General features: G+C 49.2%; 1 protein-coding gene across 11 annotated transcripts in view; it reads left to right on the top strand.

The window, feature by feature from the left end:
- Positions 1–15,095, top strand: part of agrn (agrin) — a 202,121-nt gene that overhangs the window by 116,675 nt on the left and 70,351 nt on the right. For all 11 annotated transcript variants that reach the window (XM_037478860.2, XM_037478859.2, XM_037478861.2 and 8 more), the window contains 3 exons: positions 10,196–10,420; positions 12,039–12,263; positions 14,416–14,622. In XM_037478860.2, coding sequence (XP_037334757.2) covers positions 10,196–10,420; positions 12,039–12,263; positions 14,416–14,622 — 657 coding nt within the window. The remainder of the gene's footprint in view (positions 1–10,195; positions 10,421–12,038; positions 12,264–14,415; positions 14,623–15,095) is intronic.

The following is a 15,095-nucleotide window of genomic DNA, read 5'->3' as shown; positions in this document are numbered from 1 at the left end:
AGGAAGCCGCGTTCAAATTGGCCCGGCAGGAGGCCCTAACAGCACGAGGCGAGAGGAGAGAAGATGAAAAAAAAGAAAAAAAGAAAGCAGTCAGTTAAGAAACGAAGGAACTCGGGGGGGAGGGGAGGAGCAGCGATAGAGTGAAACAGCGAGGCCAAACACTCTGGTTCTGAGAGACAACTCCGTGTGTGTGTGTGTGTGTGTGTGCGCGCGCATGCTGCAGTCAGCTGGGGAGCAGTGTTGGCTCTCCTAATATTGAACTTGGGAGCAGAGTGGTAAATACACTCCCTCTCCCAGAGAGAGCCACAGAAGTGCTGCAGAACTCATCTTGTGTGTCCACTCTAGTGGAACATGGGCTTTTCTTTCATATGTTCTCTTTTTTTCTTCTTGGAGTACTGCGAAAAAAAAATCTGAAAAGAAAGTGGAGTGTAGTGGAGACGCCTGGGGTTGGAGAGAGTGATCAATGGAGATTGATTTTGTATTTTGTGTGAGTGTTGGCTCTACCAGTTTTCTCTCTCTCTCTTTCCTCTCGGTCCTTACAGAGGGTTTTATCTCTCCGGCACCTTGCAGAGAAAGGCATCAGTACAGCACACCTGCTGCTGTGTCTGCTCTGACATACTGCGGCCCATCCGACCCGGTGCTGGGTGGAACCTCTCCGACTTAAACCTGTAGAATGTGGCTCCACCGATTCAATTCAGCGTCGTTCAGATTTTTGATGCCGCCGCATTTCTATTCTGTATTTCTCACCTGAAAGGCCCGTTTCGCATTTGCAGTTGACGTTTTGCAGCAGCCATAATGCTGAAGAGATCATGTCAATCGGGACATCTTTGTATCGATCACAGCTGTAAATGTTCATTGTATTTGTCGTTTTTTTCTTCCCCACCAATATCCACTCCTTGCGAGTAAACAATTATTTTCCTCTGAATTTATTTCAGACACAATTGAATAGCTGCACCTTTGGTAGAACAAACTGTACTCGAATGCAACGTGTTAATGTTAACCATTAAATGACACCCGGGCACACCCGGGATATAACACCTGCGCGACATGTTGGAGTAACAGTGAGACCGCTGCTGCTGCTCCTGGTGGAACGACACCTCACTGAGACCATCCCGGGAATTGTGGCCTCAGATCGTGACGCCCAGTTGTGACCCCCAAAAAAAGGGGAGTCTCCTCCCAGCCTCATTCTGTTGGAGATGGAAGGCAACCCTCCTCCTTGACACCCCCCTCCATAGCTTCTTCATCCTCCTCCTCTTCCTTTTCCTCACTTTTCGCTGATGCCTTAGCGATTTCTTTTCTTCGCTGAGACGCCCCGGTTGCCCCTGGTGACAATGGGTAATGGCTGTAGATGGTGGTGATTCATTTTTGACTTTTGCCAGAGCAGATAACCGTGTTCATCTCTACCACTGCACTTTGTTTCCCCTTCAGGTTCTCGTTCCTTCTGCTCGCAAGTCCTTCTTTGCTTCCTCTCCAATTTCCTTTCTCTTAGTCATTTCCCCTTCTCTCACTATATCCCACCAATCACTCTCTTTTTGGGCCTTTCTCCCCTGCCTCTCCTTTTCCTCCCTCCATCCTTCGCTGTTGGACCGGCCCAAAATAGCTGTGCTCCTGCCACTCCTTAACTTTCTTTCCCTCTCCCTCTCCTCCATTCTCCTCTCTCCGGTTCCTGCTGCTGCTCTCATCAGTAGTAACACACACACAGTAATCAAATTCCTCCGGGGTGATTGCCGAAAACATTTATGTGCTCGCACACACAGTCACACACGCACAGAGGGGGCGAGGGGTCATTGTAAATAACTCGGTTTTCGTGCTTTCATTTCCTCAGGGCATTGACTCTTGCTTGGTATTCATAACCATAACATGCACAACCTGACAGACAGCCTGCGTGTGAGTGTGTGTACTGATGCTGTGTTCATACTGCTATGCATCCCCAAAGTACTTAGGGAAATATACGCACACTCTGGGCGTTTTGCAAACAGATAGATTGAAAAACATACATTCTTGTTATCGTCCTTTGCCACATACACATACGCACACACACGCACACACACACACACACATGCAAAGGGATGATGAATGGGCTTTGCTGGAATTCTTCCTCCATCTTTACTGCGCTCGCCCTGTGTCCACTGATACTCTCTCACTATACACAGCGTTCACCTCTCTCAAACCTGCAGGCAAAATAATGATTATCTGCACACACACACACACCTGCTATTACAAGACAAGTTGTGTTTTTAAACTTTTTAATGTACTTATGCATTCGCCGTCTGCTGAATACTACATTGTTAATTGTTATACTGCGGATGGCATGGAAGGGAGGGAAAATAATAAAAGCAGTGTGGTGTTTGAGATATGAGAATAACTACCAGCAAAGCGGACAATGGTGGATATTTTTTGTTTGTACGTGGGGAACAAGAATGGCGGCAACAGTGAGGAACAGGATTTCTAAAGAGTATCTGTTTGTGTCTGCATTGGCTTGGTGTCTGTGGGATGTGTGGATGTGTGCGTGACACACAACGTTTGGTCCATATGAACCACGCTTTCTTTTTCGGGATTATCTTCCAGTCAGTCAAATACTTTACTGGTATGAAGAGATGAAAAGAGACACTGTTCAATGTCCCCCCAGACACACACACACACAACCACTCCTGCCTTGCCTCTAGTTTGAGGGCCCTCCATCGAGCCCCCCCCTCTCCCCCCCACTCCCTCTCCAGAGAAATGCTGTGTTCACATTGTGGCAGCAGAGGGCCCTTGCCTTCAATGGGAGATTGATTGTAAATTCCACCTCGGCTGTCCTTTGGATGATCACACGGATGTTGAACTCTCACAGCCTCCACGTCCTCCGGTCTCGAGATATTCCGCTGCGTGGACGTGGCCGAGTGTTTTCAGCCAGCAATTGCCAATCAGCCCCTCGTGGCTAAGAGGAGGCGGTGCAGCTCGGCAGGACCCGCAGTCCGGTGTCGATGGATCTAATGAGGGAGAGAGAGAGAGAGACCCTGTTTGCTTCTTGGTTGGAATGGAAATGTGGAAGTTGGAAGCAACCCGGCAGAACGAAGGAGGAAATATGTGGAGAGGGAAGTTGTGTGAGAACATTTCTTTTCCAATCCGCTGACAAAAACCTCACGAAATGGCCATGCCTGGGGGGCTTCCTCTCGGGTTTAGTGCGTCACGTGACTCTGCCATGCCGACCCCGTGGCTCACTTTCTCGGGCCACAACGGAAACGCGACTTTGCTTCCCGTTCACCACAGTCGCATTCCCCTCATTCCCCCGTGAGTGGGGGCGGGCCGATGTACCTTCATTTCTCCCTGATTGTGTTTTCCACCCTGGATCAAACAATTTCCCTCACAATTAGAATGAGAGAAACACAAGAACAGCGCGCCCGCCTGCAGTCATAATAATTGCCTGAAAAGGAAACGGAATCAATGCAAAGTTATTCTTATCAACTATTTGCACTGGATGCTCGTGCAGCTTCGTTCTGTTTTTGTTTTTCCCCCCTCGCCCCATAATGTTAATTGTTTTTGTGTTAAAATGGGTTGTAAGGCTGAAATGGGCAGTTTGAAGGGTTTATCTGATTGTGAATGTGAGCGAGAGACAGAAGCAGATGAACGGCGTATTTTTTCTGTTTTTTTCTCGTTTTTAAATTCTAATCCGCTTGAACTTTTGTTTTTTCAATTGCTGTTTCAGTCTTTGCTGCCAAGCGCTCATTAATTTGGTATTTCTGCATTTGCTCATGAGAGGCATGAGCAAATGCATTTTTGCACTGATTAGGTTATTTTTGCTGTTTCTGATGTTGCTTCAGTTCATTTTAAAACAAACAAACACTGGAAACGTTGGTGACAAAGTCCGACTGGCTCCTGACCGTTCACAGCCAGGTCACCAGCTGCTGTTTGACCCGTGAGCCGTAAAAAACCCAATTCATTTTGTTTAGAGGAAATCATTCTGTGGTCAGAAACCACTGACTTTAGTGCAGCTGACTGTAGGGACAACTCAAAGGAAATGGCCATGGCTGAATAAGTGACACGGAGCTGTTTCATTATAAAGGACTGAGAGAGAGAGAGAGAGAGAGAGAGAATGCTCAGTGGAGTACAGATCTCTGTTAGGTGGGTCGGTCATACAGACATGCAAACCAGAACGGTGAGAAAAGTCCAAATTGACGAAGTGACTTGAACCCCCTTGAGCCCCCCCCCCCCCCCCCCCCCCTTTCCTGTTGGCTCAGAGTATTAAGGAGTCAGCAGTGTCAAATATGCCAGAAAACGGTCCATAACATATTTTTACCATAGATTATATCATACAAAAGTATGGATTGCTGCTCGTGTGGAGGTCCCACACCTTCTGTAACCAACCTCTTTAGCAGCTCTCACCAGCGTATTGTGCCCACCGGCCTTCACTCGTTAGCAAATGTCCACGGCAAAGGCCAAGCATGATAAGCCAATGCTTCGCTGCACATCAGTGCTGACTGTGCCCCCCCCCCCCCCCCCACCACCAGCTCCCGTTAATCAGGACCTAATCAAAGGAAGCGTGTGGCATATGCGCCCCTCAGGAGTCCTGGTGCCCCTTTCTGGGGCGAGGATTAATCCATGGAGTATCCCTCTGATGCCAGCGGATTGGTTTCTCAGCGTTCCTCCTGTTTTGGCCTCTTGGATTCACTCGGGTTTTTAAACTATGATGAACAAGTCATTTGTCCTGTTTGTTTGCGTTCAGTGAAGTGTCATTGACGAAAAGATTCAAACAATCAACTATAGATGTGGTATAAATGTTTGCTGTGATGCGCAGATGGCTAATTGGTTCTAAGGAGTCTCATCTCACTGCGGCTTGATCAAGAGTTGGCTGGTGTGGAGCCCGACAATATAGACTGCATTATTGCATGAATGCATTATTGATTATCTGGGATCGCGGCCCTGAAGAGAGAGACAAACAAGCAGTTAATAGCATCTCTGACTGCACTCGCCGCTTATTTTGGCACCAACGCCACATTTTCTGTTGCTTTTTCAGGCTTAAATAAGCCAGTAAAACATTACTTGTTCGATACGAGACATCCTGTTGAAAGCCTCCATTTTGTTGTGAAGATGGCTGCTAAAATAGCCGACGGAGTGCATGATGTCACTACAGTATTTCGGGTGGCGTTTCTATGGCAATTAGCTGAGAATCCTGCCTCCTCCGCTGCAGGGTCTCTATTTGCCTCAGAAAACCAAATAGAGAAAAGTACATGTTACCAAAAGTAAGTGGAGTCTGTCCATTAGCTTGTGTCTACTCTACTCGTTTTATTGAGAGGACTTGGTTATAGGTCAGACTCTTAGACTTATTATACATGCACACACACATTTTTATTATTTCAAAAAACAGGCAGAGGATTTACCTTTATTTTGTAGCCCAATATGACAAACAGACCCTCACATCAGGAGAGGAAAAGCCTCCAGGCCTCAATCTCATCCCAACTGTGAGGGGCAAGAAAAGATTGAAGGTCCCATTGTGTGTTTATGGATACGGTTTCATTTAGAACACAAGTGAAACTTAAACATAAGTGTTTTCCATGAAATGACGCCCCCCCCTCTCTAAACAGCTGCTCTCTATCTGTGTTTGTCATAAATGCCACATCCAGACAATTTAATCCTGTCCTGCCTTCTCGCTGTCACTCAGCAGAATGAATGGAGCCCTGTGTTGGCATTTCTGCGGCCCACCTGCGCTTCGCTGCACTTTTTAAAAGCGTGAGAGATCTGTCACGGCGAAATGACAGCCACCGTTTAAAATGCCCTGTTTTGGAATCACGAAAACCTTAGAGCATGGCGACGTTCGAGTGCGTTATCATCTGTCATCTATATTTCACTTCAACGTTTATCTTGTGCAGAAAGTGCAGAAATGAAGCGTTCTTTGTGCCCTTAAAAGTTTTTTTTGAACCCTCGTTTCGCTTTGCCCGCATGCCACACACTCTCCAACTCACACACTACTACACTACTTTGCTGTGAGTGTGGCCACCGGTTTATGATGAGAGCTTTTTTTTTTTTTCCCCCTGTAGTTCATTTTCCACTCAAGGGTAAAAACAGCAAAGAGCGCAACGTCTGCAGTTCAATGGAGCTCTTTGAAGAACTACATCAAACACACAGAATCATCTTCAAGCCATTGGCCCCCACAGAAGACAAAATGAAGGATGTGTGTTTGTTGTCGAGAGGTGTGCAGGACTGTTAATCCTTTGCCCCCCCCCCCCCCCCCTCAGTCCCAGCCTCCTGCTCCTCATCGCTTGGTTTAGATATCTGCCTGCCCTTTCTCCTCCATATTGAGATTCTTGATCTCGTCCGTTAATCTTGTTTATTTTTTCTGACCGTTCCTTGCTGCCTTTCTCTTGACCCTCCTCCCTTATCTCGCTTCTGCACACTTCTCTCCACAGCAACTCTCAGCCTTTCCTCGCTTGGTTGTTCCCTTGTTCCGACCCTGCCCCCACCTTCATATTTACTCTGATTCTTTTATGTGCATACTGCATATACCACGTCTACTTCCCACAGATATCGCACACACACACACACACAGTAGACAATGCAATAACAAAGTAAAGACAAAGCACCTCAACCGTTTGAGCTGTACATGTTCATTAAAAGCATGCCTGCTGTTCAATGCTCTATGGCATGCTTTTAATTGTATTAATAAGTTGGATATCTTGTGTAGCATATGTATTGCACTGCTGCCTTTTTGCTCCTGCACCCCTATAAAGTGCATGTGTGTGTGTGTGTTTGACTTAGCCATTTGATCTGGACCACACACCTGTAATGATGAGTGACTGCTTCTTACACGCGAGACATTTTAACACCAGTCCTTTAAACCTCTTCTGCATAGTTCCCTGATACCGTATGTGTCTCAGGGCCACGTCGTGCTCTGAGGACACACACACGCACACACACACACACACACACACACACACACACACACACACACACACACACACACAGACTTGCTCGTTGCGCCTGGTAAACACTGATTAGCGTCGCTCGGAGGATGGACCCGGAGTCAGGTGTTAAGCCTAGCTTAGCATAGAAATGATAGGAATGGGGAGACGCCTCACTTTTACTCCAAATGGCAAATAAGCGCCCTGGTGTTTTCACAGATGTTTAATTATTCCCTTACTTCTAATGTCTGAATGTTTGATTCTCTCCTGCAGTATTAACTGCCCCCTCGTTGCTACTTTCCTCTCTCTGTCACGTTGTGTGTCTCTTCTCCTGCTGGTGATGGTGGGGGGGCTTCTTGATTGGAACACACAGTGCCCCCACATCGCATCATTGCATTTGATTAGCTCCAAAGCTTTGCTCCCACCCTTATCACTACCAGCACAACGGGAAGCTAATACACACACACACACACACACACACTCCAAGGCGCACATGCATATACATCACTTGCACACTTATCTGTACTCCATGGCTGCCTGCAAACGTGCTTAGGCATATATATGTGCAGACACACACACACACACACACACAGAGTTGCGGCGGGGCGTCAGGTAGAGCCAGCGTGGTGCTGACGGCTCTCCGTTCCTAATGAAGCGTTAGTAAAAAGCAGCACAAAACAGTGGATCAGAGGGAGCAGAGCTCCCCCACCTGCCTGGGCTGTCTGCTGGTACGCCAGGGGCGGGGATGAGAGGGGAGATGATCACCGTAATCCCCCACCTCCCAACCAACCCCCCATCGGCCTAATTTACAGGCAGACGTCGCCCGTCTCTCCTTCGCAGAAGACTCTCAACGGAATTCCGTTTAAAATTCTCCTCAAAAGTTCTTTATTTCTGCACCCGGCAGGGAGTCGAGGTCCAGGCGTGTGTGTGTGTGTGTGTGTGTGTACACAGGAAACGCCACGACACTTGAATCCACAATTAGGTACGCAAGCAGTCCGGTCACAACGCGGGTGTAATGAGACCGACCTGCTGACGGGAGATATTCCGAGTCCATTCAGTCGATTCAACAACCAGGGGCGAATGTAAATGGGTCGACGTGCGCATACCTGGAGATATGTTTACGTGATATTCCTTTAATTGGAGTCCTTCCATCCCTCGTCGCATGCTTGAGATGTTGTCTACGGTTGTGCTGGAATGTCTTCGGTGTCACTCTGTATTAGTGTCTCCCCTGTCTATGTGTATCCATATCTTCCTTTTTATTTCTTTTTTTTTTATCTTCCGTCATTATCTCTGCCGTCTAAAGCTCGCCGAGCTTTACTCCAGAGAGGGAGACGGCTCTAATTGGCAGCGAGGATCATTCTAATTCTGCGAAGCCAGCGATGCTGACTTTCTCCACTCTCTCTCCCTTTTTAATGTGCCACCTTTCACATGATAATAATGAGGAAATATAAGCGAGAGCTCCCTGAAGTTGGCCGTGTTGAGCAGGTTCCTTTTTTCATTCTTTTTTTTAATTTCTCTTCTTCGGGGGGGCTTGTTACACCGATCACATTCGCCCCGCCAATTTGTCTGAGGTCTGCGAAGGCGAGGCTTATCTGCTCTAACGCTCCAACCAACGCTTCGTATCCAAATCGGCCCCCGTTAGCATTCAGATCAGGAGCCCCCACCCCCCTCCGTCTTATTCTACCTAGCTCCTGTGCCCACCCCTCCTTTTTGCTAAGATGGGCCCAGAGAGAGAGGAGGCCCGGGCTGACATTTAATGAGATCAACAAGTCTCTCCTCTTCCTCCTCCCTCACACCTTTTAACAACCCGCCATTTCACACAAAACGGCTCAGAAAAGAAGCAACTTGTTTTGGAGTCGCTGTATGAAAACAGTGAGGCCAAAAGGTCACGTCTACCCGCGCTGCATGCCAAACACAGAGCGCTTTTATTCTACTTTACATGTTGTTATATATGTGCGTGATTGTAACTGCATTTGCCGCTGCTGTGATTTGACATGACCTTTTACCTGCTCGGGCCGATACAAAACAATGGCATTACCGCAGTGCCACGCGGCCATCAGCTCAGGCCATTGTTCATGCGATTAGGCTGAAATGAAAGGGCCACGTGTCGCATCGGACGCCATTAAACCGCCATCCGTGGCTCTCGGTGGCTTATGATTTCAGAGAGTCCTTTCCCACCGAGCCGCCTTAGCTAGAGCTTTAATTTGCGCGCTTTGTTTGAAGTTTTATTCTGAAGTGTCGTTGTCATAAATTGGGTCTGGAGTCAGTTCCCGCTGCAACACAGCGGCAATATGAAAAGTCTTCGCTAACGAGTCTCCCGAACCAAACCTCAAAAAGACTCGACGGTAGGGAGCGGAAAAAGAAGTGCGTGGGCGGTGCGGGGTGTTGGGGGGGGGGGGAGGTGGGGGGTGTATCCTTTGATCAAGAGGACTCCTCGCGGCGCTCCTGTCTCCTCACACATCCATAATACATCTCTGCAATCCGGTGCCGGCCAAATTGGAACGGAACGCACAGCGAGGAATTCACCGTTCAGTGGACTCCCGACTTGAATGAAATCCGTTCATGGCGGCTGTGACAAAAGAGGGAATAATATCCGACACGGGTAAATATTTATTCTATAAAGTGGCGAGCTTAGGAAATGAGAAGGCCGCCGCCGCTCTGCGTCTCCCCTCCAGCATAAATATGCATGGTGCAGCCGGATGACAGCGATTCTAATCTCACGGCCGCCTTCTTTGTGGCGCACGTGAAACACCCCCCCTTCACCCCCTCCCCCCCCGAACACAGGCGAATGGGAAAAAAAGTTGCTGCCTGTCCTATCATTGCAATGAGTCACTCCGCGACAAGTGGCACGCTGTTTAATTAGAGTGGAAACAAAGTCCTCAGGGGGAGGAATAACTCTCCCAACCTCCCCTCCCCCCCCCCCCGCCTCTCTCTCTCTCTGCCGGTCTCATTCGGGGAAAGGTAAATATTCCCAGGGTCGCTTTTAAGCCCGGGCGATTAAAGCGTTTCAACAGAGAATGGGTTGCGAATGCTCAGCTCCCGAAATCAATTGGCGCCGCGCCGCGAAATGAAATGCAACCTGTTTGTGCCGCGAGGCAGCTGTGGCAGTGCGTTCCTCACCCAGGGGTGTCGACTAGCTCTTCAAATCCCGGAATGACTGTGCAAGGCTTCCAAAAAAGCCCCCCAGCAGCCACTTATATAAGAATAGGCCTGTCCCCCGAGGTGTGCAGTAGCATATTCGTCAATGAGGTAGCCCCTCTGCTTTTTGACTAAACCTTGTTTTCTTGTGTCTCCCCCCCTGTCCCCCTCCCTTGCAGCTCTCAAGGACCCCTGCACCGAGGTGGCCTGCAGCTACGGCAGCACCTGCATCCAGTCGTCGGACGGCCTGTCGGCGAAATGCATGTGCCCCCTGGGCTGCGAGGGCAAGCGCGAGCAGACGGTGTGCGGCAGCGACGGAGAGGACTACCGCAACGAGTGCCTGCTCCACCGGCACGCCTGCAAGAACCAGAAGAACATACGGGTGCAGTACCTGGGGCCCTGCGGTGAGTTCTGTCAGCACCCAAAGACACCTTTGAGGTATATTGAAAACACAATAAGCCGAGAAACCTCAAATTTGAGGCCCCCGAATGACTGGAATGACGACCTTCCTCTGCTCTCTTTTCTTCTCTTCACTCTGATTACTACCGCTGGCGTTTGTTGTTTCTCCTTCACATTACCCAGTTGCTTACGGCGCGCCTCTGCTAATTCTCATTTTTCATTCATGTTGCCTCGCCTCACACAGGTACTCCTGCGGTGCGATTGTTGTTTTCTCTAAGTGGGTCGTTGTCGTTTTCATCAGGCCCGGCCTTTCCTTTTTTTTCTCCTTTGAGGCTCATCATTGTTATCATCCGGCGATAGTTGTTTCCTCCCAAGGCGTTCAACAGTTTTTTGCGTTTGTTGGTTTTGAGGCTGATGGAGGGAAAGAATGAAAAGCAGACAAAAAGCTCTGCCTGCAGGAGACGGAGCACAGTGGTGGGGTAAAAGAGATGAATGTTCAGCCCCACCGGGGGGGGGGCGGCCGAATAAATCCAGCCCGAGTCGGCCAGATGTGACCCTACTTGCACCCATCATCCCTGGGGAGGGACGAGACGGGTAGGGGGTGGGGGGTTCGGGATCGGTCGACCCTGATGGTCCTCTAAATCTTCCTGCAGCCGTTTCACCGAGCCGCGGCCGGGAGAATGGAGTTGATTTATCCGCACTGGTGGTTTTCACAGCAAACAGGCCGTTGCTCTTAGAATGACCCGACTGCTGGAGGAGGCCAGGGATCCTTCTCAGTTAATGGGAGGTAATGGTCTCTCGGCTGAGGCTCTGTGTTGCTCAGAGACACTGCATGCATTACGATAACCCCCCCCCCCCCCCCCCCTGAGGCCTGCACCGGTCGCTCTGCCATCACCCAGGGCGCTTCCTCCCTCTTTTTTTGTTGTTGCCACATTGTATTCCTGTCAGAGGAAACAGTTCCTCCGTCCCGTCTGTCTCTCCTCCTGTCCGCTCTTCATCCCGGGGACGAGGTGTTTCATCCTTTGAATGACTCGTCGGCAGCTTGGCAGTGATTTTGTACGTCACGGTGAGGCAAAATCCTTTGTCTTCCCACATGCTGAAAGCGTGGCGGGCAGGATGAAGCTCGAGCTCCTGTCCCCCCCCCCCCCAACCCCCAACCTTCCCACACACCAATTCCATTACGATCACGGAGCGATACGCCCGGGCGTGCCAGACGCTCAGCGCTGGAGGGAGGGAGGTGCCAGGGAGCAAATCAAGCCGAGCGTCTCATCTTCCTCTCGTTTTCTCATCCGAGGTCTCAGTCCGATCAGCTGATGACATCTGTGGAGGAACAGCGAAGCAGGATCATGGCTCCTTTTCCATCTTGTTTTCTTCTCCTCCTTTCTCCTCTCTTCTCTTCTCCTATTCTCTCTGGATTTACTACACCAACAAATGTAAATCCAACCGATGCTGGGCTGCTTTTTTTGGTCAGAAAAACATCCCAGGTTTCTAAATGTTTATTTGAGAGCAGGAACCCGACTGGGTTTTGACTCCCTTGTTATATTTGATTTTGCGTGGACGTGGTCACGTCTCGATTCAATGCGCTGCAGAATATATTCCTGAAAGGCTGCTGTGTCTCCACAGACCTGTGCAAAGAGAACGAGAACAACCTGAACACGATGTGCCGGGTGCGGACTCTCACCCGCCAGACCATCGTCTTCCGGCCCCCGGAGATGTGCCCCGTGGCCAACGAGCCGCTGTGCGCCAGCGACGGTCAGACCTACAGCAGCGAGTGCGCCATGGACGCCACGGGATTGCAGAAGGGCATCAAGCTGAGGAAGATCCACGCGGGACCGTGCAAACGGCTCGGTAAGGGCCCCCTCTGTCCGGTCAGCTGGCATCACAGCGCAGGCCCTGTGCTTCTTTTTAGAGCATCTATAAAGGGGCAACAAGGGGGGAAAAACATATGGGGGTAAAAGGTTGAATGAATTTGGCAAGGGTTCATTTGTACCATTATTCATTAACCAATTATCTATTCCAACTTTTGAGATCTGACTCCAGACCGTCCCCGTACCTACAGGTACTGCATGGTAATTGTGAGTCTAGGAATACCAATTAGTCAACCACCGTACGATGTCCTTGTGTTCTTCTTGTTTTCCGCAGAGTTACATGAATACGATCGTGTTTTATTCATAAATATGTCACGGCAGACTCTTTTTTTTTTTTTTTACTGTCATTCAGAGGCGGGCTTTAGGCACCCCGACGATGAATTCTCGATGGCAAAAGCACGGTGCCTGAAACATCTGCTTCCCATCGTCTCGTATGATTCCCCCCCTCGCATTTGAACAGGTGTGCCGCGGCTGAGCGAGCAGCGACGCCGCATGGCACAGAGTTTATCTCCGTGCCATGCGGCGTCTGTACTGTATATCCACCCGTCTGATAAGAGCCTCCGGCGCCGTTATCTGTGCTTTTAGAACAGGGGGTTCAAGCCTGAGTCAACACGGAGCTGTCCTCTCTCTTACTTTACATCCGATAGCCATCGGAGGAAATCCAATTTTCCCGCCGGCCTCTGCGTGGGGACGCAGCGGCTCCCGCCGCTCGCTCGGCTGCGTGTTTGCGTGTCAGTCAGCGGCCGTGCGAGCAATTGGAGGAAGGCGTTTCGTCTTTCCCATTTTTCATCCGCTGTGCTTTTTTTTTCAAATGAAAGAATGATTCAATTTGAAACAGAGATCCATGAAATCATAACCCTAAGCAAATTACAAATTGGTAACTAATGAAAGCGGTCATTTCGACTTGCAGCCTTGACATTGCACATCCTCGGAGATACAGCGGCGTCCTAATTAAGTGTGGCATGACGGGCTCTTACAGAAAGGAGAGGAAGGAATCGAATTGCTGTACAAATTTGATCCACTGATCAGGAATTAAATAAATTCGAAGTCTAGTGAGCGCCTCCAGAACAGAGAGGGCCTGCTTCAAATTGGATTTTCTCACTTCAATGGCAAATTCGCTGTTTCGCATTACTGTGTTTCTTTCTTTTTTCTTAATTTCCACAGTAGAGTTCTGCTTAGTGAGTCAAAATGTGGTGAATATAATAGTTGTACGAACTTGACCCTTAAAATATTATATTTAAGTTTGAGTTCCTCAGTTTCATTATGTTAGATTGGATCTCCAGTCAGTTATTAGGTTAAATCATAAGAGAACACCAGCAGCCAATCACAGTGGTGTTGAAACTTCATAAACTGAAGCTCTTGTATTTTTATCAAATCTTAGCAATAGTAAAACAAAGCGTGACTGATGTTCTGAAGTAAACAAATGCTCTTATTTTCACCTTGTGTTCTCTGAAATAATGAACACTCCATATGAGCGGAAACGAAGCCACTCTTTGTATCTGGACCTGATCTGATTGGCCTGTAAAGGCTTTGAATGTCATCTGTCAGGTCTTACATAACATAACATGTGTTACCTGTATTCCCGCTATTTCAACTACATAGAATTGTAATTCAGTTTTCAGCAGTCCCTGGGATTCTTCTTAGAATAACGACTTATTGTAAAAACACTCAATTAACTCAACATGTAATCCTTTTCTGTTGAGCTGTTAAAGAGTATTTCTGCCAAAGGTTTCACCTCTGTGGAAAGAAAAGCTCTTTACATGCGCTGTAAGTGGCCTCTGTCCACCCTAACATGTAATTATCCTTTGAAAGAAAACTGATAAATTTCCTTGCGGTTGGACAGAATGGAAGGAGAATCCGTTCCACGCTTCGCTTCAGTTTAATAGATGTTTTTTGTGTTTTTTTATGCATGCTGAGGTCCTTTCCTTTATTGGGGTCATTCAGTCGCACCGTTCCGAACAGATCGGTTGACCGCTGTTTAGGGGCCGCATCGAAGCACAAACCTGGGGACTAGCAGTGGAGGAAAGAGAGGCAGGCCGAGGACTGGAGGGGTCTGACCGGGCTCTCTACGCTCAGCTGACCCCTGAGGCGGGACATTCATTCACTCCGCCCCTCCCTCCTTGTCCTCCCAGAGCGCTGTCAGGAGGCGTGCCCCTTCAACGGCGTGTGCGTGGTGGAGCAGCAGAGCGCCCGCTGCTCCTGCGAACCCATCGAGTGTGACGGCACCTACAAGCCCGTCTGCGGCAGGGACGGCCGCACCTACACCAACGACTGCGCCCGGCGCAGGGCCGAGTGCCTGGGCAGGCTGCTCATCGCCATCAAGCACCCGGGGCCCTGTGGTGAGTGCACCCAGAGGACCTGTCCCCCCCCCCCACCCCACTGCCCCTCTCTTCTGCCTCTTAACGTGTATTCAATGTGTGTTTGTCCTTCTCTTATCTTCCAGGGCTACTGTATGTGTGTCTGTACCTGGAAAGTGTTTCAAATGGTCTCGTTAATGCTCTCTGGAGAGGGTGGGGGGTGGGGGGGGGGGGGGGGGGTACCCGGAACACTCCCGTGTGCTTTGCTCATAAAAAACGTGCCTTCACCTCTACCTCACCCGTTGGCCTCCCATCCATCTCCTCATCCCCGTCACGCTCCATCTCTCCACTGTCACACAAACTCCTCCTCCATCTGCTCTCCGTCCTCCGTGTGTCCCCCTTCTTTCTTCTGTCTTTTGTCTCCCGTGTGTTGCTCTTGTATATAATATATACATATATTTATTTTAAAAAAAAGCTTTCTTTCTTGTTTCAGTGTGTCAGTGTGTCTGTCTGTC

The sequence above is a fragment of the Pungitius pungitius genome, chromosome 1 (assembly GCF_949316345.1).
Source record: "Pungitius pungitius chromosome 1, fPunPun2.1, whole genome shotgun sequence".
Lineage (NCBI taxonomy): Eukaryota > Metazoa > Chordata > Actinopteri > Perciformes > Gasterosteidae > Pungitius > Pungitius pungitius.
Note: the sequence above shows the minus strand (reverse complement) of the source record. Positions and strands in the feature narration are given on the sequence as shown.